Below are 8283 nucleotides of genomic sequence, written 5' to 3' on the forward strand. Positions count from 1 at the left end.
TTCGTCGGCTCCATAGCGTCAGATTACAATGCCTGACAGTCTGCAACATTGTACAGCTTCTGTACATTAGTTTTACTGTGCCACATGACAAGTTTCTTGACAGGTTTCTTTTACAGTGAAATAAAAATTACAACTGAAATTGTGAATAAACCAACAAAAGGGCTTGAATTATAGGGTGGCCTTTAAAGTGAATGAGTGAACAATGTAAACAGCAAATCTCAGAAACAGGGTTACTGCCTCAAAAATAAATTTAAGTGCTCGAAATTAGTGCTCAAGTCATGGAGCAATTAGGCAAGAAGTTTGACGGAAAAGAGTGGTTACAAATGGGTTTCCTTAGATTCATTTGCTTACTTAAAAAAATGTTTATAGCCGTCACTGTAACTTTATTTACATGTGCATATAAATGAACAAAGACTTTCAGGAGAAGACAGGCTAAAAGACTTAATGGTGTTTTTTTTGTGCTCACTCGGAAGATAAGATGCACTTCTTGTAAAAGCGAATACTTTTGTCTTTAATGTCTCATGGGAAAACTGATTATTTTGTTATAAATACAGTAAATATAATCAGACATGTTTCAAAAATTGATTGAACTGAGCGGAGGTTCTTGTACTTGTGACAATTCAGGTGTGATTAGCTAATTTAAACACTATAATTACATTTAATTAAAAAAAGCAATAACCAAAAATTGCTATATTCTTCTCTAACATGATTTTTAACTATGAGTTAAGGACTGGGCACTGAGCTTCAGCCATTTACTAGAAGCATTTAACAAATTACTTTCTTCTTAAACAGCTGTGCTGTACTGTGAAATTTTAAAAGAACATTCCTGAAGATTAAAAGTGTCTCAGATGAACCACTCCCCTTCTTTTGCCTTTTCTTTAACTTCTGAGGCAGTTGCTGAGCTGAGTCTATAGCTTATTTGAGGTCAGTGTCATAGAATGTGAAAACTGTCACCCATTCATTATACTTTAGCGCCACAGAGGAGCTCATTACCTGTGTAATCAAGAACCTCATAGAGAGCTGTCACCGCCTCCCACTACATGACAGATAAGTACTATGAAATGTAATACTGTCCATAAAATATCCCTTTTCTGAAAGGCCTTTTCCAAAAGAAATAAGGGTCTTGTTGACTGATCATCAGTAGTGTGTGTGCACTGTGTAATTTCATTAGCAGCTTTACTGACAGGTTAACCAGTAAAAATGATTGATTATTGGCCAGGGAAAGGTACACAATGTATCAGAAGTTTTGTTTATGTTACTGAATAATTTTAAGGAGATATGTATTGTGTAGTGTATAGTGGTACTATCTAATCTCAGGCTGTCAGATCTGTTTATAATGTGAATTAGCTAACCCAGTGAGGGACAAAGTGTCCATGCACAGCATCTATTATCTGTCGCACAACATCTGGCACGAGGAAGTTGATGTACTCCCCCATTCTGCTTTTTAAAACTCGGTGGCTGGAAAAACAGACGAAAGCAGATGGATATCTGCGAGGGCTGTATTCAATCAAGTGGAAAAGAAACAAATACAGAGACAAACTAAATCCCAGTGGTGTGCTGTATCTTTTACAAGGCTCAGTGGTAAATGAATAAAGTTGAGCATCCTATTTTCCTGAAGCTTCTGCACCAAACTGTGTTTACAGCACAGGTAACACAACAGTACAAGGATGATGTGCCAAACCTGGGTTGTTTATTCTCTGCAGAGATGAAAAGTCGATCCCTAAATGTACGGCGAGACCATACTTACGAGGAGGGTTCTTTTGCAACAATTACACACACTCAAAAATTATTTGGAGAACTGATGCTTACCGTATTCTCTGTGAAATTGTAATCCAGCGAGTATTGTAATTTGCCCAGTTTCTGGTCCTCCTTTGGCTCGGCCTCTTTCTGCGTTTCAGTCAGCCCTGTTTCTGCATCCTCCTCATCCTTCAAGGCCTGAAGGAGACACCCACCAAGAGTCAGTGTCGCCTGGTCGTAGAGAGCGCTAGCACCCAGCCAGCAGTTCCCCCGCCCAGGTCCTGTCTGCGAAACCTACTCCTGTAAAAACTCCCACTTATTTCATGTTGTAAATGGGGGAAACGGGGTGGGAAGCAAGCACTAAAACATCATAGCAGATTACATCAGGGCATGCTTTGAGATGCACTAAAGCCCCAGGCCTGGTTCCCTGTGGTGCTTTTTTTAATCAATCTTAGAGTGTAACTTTCTGAAGGGGGGAAAGATCAAATGATGGCACCAGAAATGAGAGCAATGAGCAGGCATTAGAGGGAAAAAGGAGGATAGAGAGATGTTGAGAAAGGACATGAGGAAGAAGAGAGAGATGATTCAGGAGAATATAACAGGGAAACAATTCCTTTTGATGTTCTTTCAGACTGTCAAGGATTTTTTTTTTGTGTGGTAAAAACACAATTGGGAAGTGTCTGAAGTGGCAGAGAGTGAGAGGTGAAGTTGGCCTTTCTAGCCTGGCACTGAGGTGAGGGTAGCAGGTGGTGACATCGGTGACAGGAGGGGTGGGGAAGAGTTTCTTATAGGAACAACATGCGATTGAAGAGGCAAAGACTAGTTCTCAATCATTCAGCAGCTAAAGTTGCCTTTCTGATGTGTCTCTTTGGTTTGGCATGCAGAGCATTCTCTGTCATACAAAACAGTGCTCTTGAGTGATTTTTCATTCCCATGTCTGGTTACAACCTCAAACATACAGTCATAACCCTAAAGAGTTTAACCCTACGCTGATGTAGCTAGAAGCATCATGCCAGCGGTGGGTGGATAAGTGTTGGTAAAAGAGGGGTTGTAATGTACATTGTGGACTGCTTCTATTAGTTTGTTAAGTTGCTTATGTGAAAGCAAAAGGCTGAACAACACGGACTGGATTTAAAAGTCGCCACTGAGCCACTTGGTCTTTGCCTTTTGTAAGTCATCCAATTTGATGTAGCACATAAGAGAAATATGCAGCAGGTACAATGATTGAGGAAATTAAATTCTGTAATTTAAATAGGCATTATATGTGTCAAGGCTCCAGGAATATGGCGGTCACTTTCACCTGGGTTGACAGAAGTAAATGCAGGTACTACTGCTCGTCTTTCTTCACCAGCTTCACAAAGATCGTTTACTTTTAGAGCCTCTCAATCATTCTACTTTTGCTTGCCACTATTTGTTTGAAGTGTAAATGAAAGATTCAAAAGGCAGGAGACTTCAGCTTGGCACAAAAATCAGTGTGGTTCAACCTCGTCAATGCGCACCCAGTGTTTCTTTCATACATATATATGTGCATATACAGATTGTACGCACATATATACAGCAGATATACATGTACAGTATGCATAGTTACATTAATTTGGTTCTATGGGAGTTGTAGTTGTTGTCAAGACGCTATTTTAAAAAAAAAAGTCAGAGCAGCAGGCTTAAGATGATCCAACAGCAATTAGGAACCTACCGCCAGTGACCATCCCGAACAGTCATCAGACACAACACAGATAAGGAGGACATAGAAGGAAGAAACACAAATTAAAACAACCACACGCAGGAGTTAACACACTAGAGTCTGGGCACACCAGGAGAAATGACTGCTTGCCTCGACAGCGGCAGACTCAAAGATCTCAAAGATTAGTCTTTAAAAAGACAGATAACCTCTTATATTGTGATTAATGGCAATTTAAAAATAAATCCTGGGTTGTGCAAAGGCAGCCAGATTATTGGAAACTAATGAAAGTTCTTGTTCTCTAACAAGATGAGCGATGAACTGCACTGCGGCTTACTGAGCTTTCTGCTGTTCTCTGTTTTAGAAGAAAATAGGACTCATTATTACAGCAAGTCAATGAGGTATGAAAACACCTTCATTGGTTTCTCTCTGTGACTCTGATCCACCTCTGATAGTAGAGGTGTTACAGCAAATTATCCACTGGTGGCAACACTAAAATGATGCTCTGTAGGTGCAATTAGTGTGCCAACTTCATTCTAATGTTGGTGTATCACAACTTTCCATTCTACCCAGTTAAAAAGTAGTTTAAGTTCTTTTTAATTTCTTGTTTGGTACTGTCATTTCTCTGGGTGGGTACCGCTTCATTACACAGTTACTCACACTCTTCAACATATGAGCAGGTCCACATATGACAAAAAGAAACAACCACAAGACCCATAAGCAGGAGAAAACAGACTGAAATGTTTTATCTTTAATCTAAAGTTAATTTCTGTACTTAAACTGAATGTCTTTTTTAAATAGGGATGTATAAGGTTAACTTGGTTGTAATAAATAAAAAAACAATACATACAGTTCATTGCAGTAGCAGTCATTGCATTTTAACAGGATTATATGAAGTAAAATTATCATAAAAATCAATAATGAATATAGTACTGTATTGAAAAGTTACTTAAAGAGCAATAGATCAAATTTGTTATGGGCAGCAGAAATCACAAATCCAAGAAAAAAATAAAAAGGCCAAGCAAAGGAAAACAAACATTCTGAGAAATATTTAGCACTTATCTTAGAAGGAATAACTAAAATCTTGTATGTTGTTGAATGGAAAAACTTTAGTGTAATCAAAAGTTTGAGTGTTTATTAGAATTAGAAATGGCATTAGTATAAAGTCTTTACCTCGGTTTTTGTTCCATCTATGACGTCCTTCATGTTGATGGCGTTTTTGCCCTTATCTTTGCCCTTCTTTTTGTTTTTCTTTTTGAAAATCCACTTTTTGCAGATGCAGAAGCAGCAAGCTAACACCAGAATGATGGCCACAAAGGCAATCGAGACAATGGCCCATGATGGCACTGCAGAGAGAAAACAAACAGAGACCGAGTCTAGATGGCCAGCAGGAATAAAGCAGTATCTCAGTGCAAACTGATTCAAAATCCAAAGCTGCATTTAAGAGTAATTCTTCTAAAAGTCGTGGGAGGAAAAAGGCAGGAAATAGCGTGGATGTATTCTTGAAGTGGCAAACTCCAAATGATTCAGATCCGACTGAACATTTTCAGCCAATTTAGTAAAAGTAACAAATGCTGGCATTTTGCACTTGTTATTTAAACAAAAGACACTCAGTCGGTTGCCACTTTCTAAAAACAGTCATTAATGGAGATGGATGTTGTGGTGAATTTGCAAGGTGTGTCTGACAGGCTTTAATGCAGGTGTAACCATGACAATCTAGTGATGCGGTGAAACCAGAATGCTTCATGCCATTTTGCCTTACATCTGTCACATGCTCTCGACTTCAATATTGTCTTCATAACAGTATGAAATTAAAATTCTGTGCTGAGATTTGAGGTTTTGTGCCTACACAAACAGCAGTTTAGAAAAAAAACACTTTTTTGCAAACGCCAAGTTGGGAAAAACAGTACAACACAAAGCAAAACTGATTTTTTGTTCCCCACATTTTTTTAAATTTATGCAGATGTCGAGAAGAAGACTTGAAGACGGTGAAAAAGCTATTAGAATTTCAAATTTGTCAAATTACCATTTTAAATTTTAAATGTGAAAATAACATGAAAGGTTCCTAAAAATTTGCATCCATCTTTAATAACATATCCAAGGTCAGGTTGCAGAGGCAGAAGGCACTCTCCAGCTCTACTTGGGGGGGATCCCAAGGTGTTCTCAGGCCACAGAGGATAAAATATAGGATATAGTCCCTCCAGCAAATTCTGTGTCATCCTCCAGGTCTTCTCCCAAAAGGATGTGCTTAAAAAAACCTTCAAGAAGAGGTGACAAGAAGGCATCCTAATGAGATGCCTGGTCCACTATTGAGTCTTTTTGATGCTGAGGAGTAACGGCTCTACTCCAAGAAGTTCTACCATCTCCAGATGGTACAACACTCTCTGGAAGAAACTTGTGTCAGTCGACTGTATCTGGAATTTAGTTCTTTCAGTAAGGATCCATATTTATGACCATGGTGAGAGCTGAAACATAAATGAACCAATAAAGCAAGAACTTTGTCTTTTGGGTCAGCTCTTTCTTTACCACAACAGACTGGAGGAAAACCCTCACTGCTGCAGATGAAGCCTGGATTCAACAGATCATCTCTTGCCATATCTCACAAACACTCACAAGCAAGACACCAGGATGCTTGAATTCTTCCATTTGAGGCAGAGACTCATCTAAAACCCAGAGGGAGCATTGCACCCATTTTCCAGTTGAGAATCATGGCTTCAGACTCAAACCGCTCCAGAGTGTGCTGGAGGTCATGGCTTGAATCTGCCAATAGAACCACATCAATCTTCAAAAAGCAGAGACAAGACCCTGAGGTTTAAACCAGATGCCCTTCTTTCCACCACCATTAGTTGAGATTCTGTCCATGAACAATGACAAGGAGCAGAGTCCAACCCACACCTGGAATGAGTAAGTAAGGCACTTAATTAGGTTATAACCCTTTTTTAGGTATACAAAATATATAAAGACTGGACAATCAAACTCCTATGGCCCCTTCAGCAGCTCTACTTGAGCAAAGATATGTTACGTTGTTTTGAAAGTGGCATAAACCACCCTGCAAATAACCCATTACTACTTCACTGAGTACAAGCTGAATTTGCTAAAAATGAATACAAAACCATCTAAAAACCATCTAAACCGATAATTTATTGTCTCTATATTTATAAATCTGTACACCTGAACATAATCCCAAGATTTTTCCATTATTTTTTATGTTTAAAAACTACAAACTTACATTCTTTTAAACTGTCATAATTTTTTAGACTTTTTAGGAAGTGATAAGATTTTGGGCTCTGAAATGATTAAACCCAACCAAAAGATAATAAATTCTAAAATATATTTCCATAGAGGAGATACATGAGTTGTGTCCCCCCCTCTACCATATGTTGCTGGGCTACTCGGTGGACCTGACTGGAAAAATTGGGACGAGCAGCAGTCAGGCCTGTCACAAGCGAACTGTCAGACACGGTAACTCTGCAGCACAGTGACAGCCAGCTGCAAACACAGTGACACCTATCTCAACTGTAGTCTGCTATCAGCCTGAGCTTCCTGCTTCCTGTTGACAACAAGGAATACAGCGTACACTGAACATAAATACAATAATAGAAGGAGACGGGGTCTGCTTTAAGTACCGGGGGGACAGAATATCCAGAGTCCAGATGGGCTGAAAATAATGAGAGACCTCACAAGAGACTTCTCTCTTCAGCAGTCACAGTCACTGCTCCTTTATTCCACTGAGCGCACATCAAACACCTGGCAGCCCGCCCCTCATTATAATGGAGAGGAACAGTGAGACACTTTTAAAACCCCATTTTCCAAAACCGCTGGGTAAAACGTAATTAAAACAATGGGTAATAATTTCCAATTTATTTCTAACTGGCTCATTCTGGAGAGAAACTGTCACAGGGGCAGCATTGGATTGAAAAAGTTTTGAGAAAATTTAAAAAGAAAAAAATTAACCAGATCAAACATTTCAGAACTAATTAGGTTAATTGGCAACACATCATTAACATGATTGGCTATTAAAAACAATCCCAGAAAGGTTGAATCTTTCAGTAGCTAAATTGTGGAGGGGTTCACCTCTCTATAAACGGCAGTATGGGGGAAAACAGCTAAAAAACAGAAAAAGGAAGATTTAGAGATTATAAAAAAGTCTTTGTAAACATGGCAGTTGTTTTTTTTTATTTTAGAGAGAGAAATAAAGCCCACAAGACCAATACAAAACCTGTCACAGAAATTAATCCAAAGAGGCTCATAAAATCCGACAAGCCAAATGAAAACATGAGCCAGGTTAAACTTGTGCCCTCTGAAGACTATCTGGAAAAACTCCACAAATACTCATCAAAATAAATAAATAAAAAATATTACATATTATATTACAGCTTGTAACTCTAGGGCTTTGCTCACTAGTATCTGGCTGCGGTTCCTTTACTGAGGTACGAAGTGAGAGCGAAAGAAGAGACAAATCGATTCTCGGTTGACAAAATCAATAAGCGCTCTCCTCCAAGGAAAAACAGTGAGTGATGCTTGAAAATACCTTTATGATCTACAGCTCTGGCCTTGCCTTGGAGCGGATAGGGCTCGCTGACAGTGAGCCACCGAAAAACTTAAAGCATTTCCTTCAGAAACTTTAAACAAAATTAACTGCAGCTCAGACAGTTTTGAGGGAAAACCTTTATATACTTAAAGTGAAAGTGCATTTCTAAGAATCCTGTTGATAACTTTAACTTTTTATGATGTGTGCTTAAAAGATTAGGAAGAAAAACATGCAATTCAAGAGTACAGTCAAGATTTTAATGCTTGAATTTAGGTTTTCAAACCAACTTTTTAACTAGAGAAGTTGCATTTCCTGCGAAAATGCAGTGTGAATGCTT

General features: G+C 38.7%; 1 protein-coding gene across 9 annotated transcripts in view; it reads right to left on the reverse strand.

The window, feature by feature from the left end:
• Positions 1-8283, reverse strand: part of syt1a (synaptotagmin Ia) — a 197794-nt gene that overhangs the window by 30217 nt on the left and 159294 nt on the right. For 8 of the 9 annotated variants that reach the window (XM_037981203.1, XM_025004918.2, XM_025004917.2 and 5 more), the window contains 2 exons: positions 4589-4761; positions 1810-1935 (listed from right to left, as the gene is read on the reverse strand). In XM_037981203.1, coding sequence (XP_037837131.1) covers positions 1810-1935; positions 4589-4761 — 299 coding nt within the window. The remainder of the gene's footprint in view (positions 1-1809; positions 1936-4588; positions 4762-8283) is intronic. The other variant, XM_017411558.3, reaches the window with a different exon arrangement.

Source organism: Kryptolebias marmoratus, linkage group LG18 (assembly GCF_001649575.2).
Source record: "Kryptolebias marmoratus isolate JLee-2015 linkage group LG18, ASM164957v2, whole genome shotgun sequence".
NCBI classification, from domain to species: domain Eukaryota; kingdom Metazoa; phylum Chordata; class Actinopteri; order Cyprinodontiformes; family Rivulidae; genus Kryptolebias; species Kryptolebias marmoratus.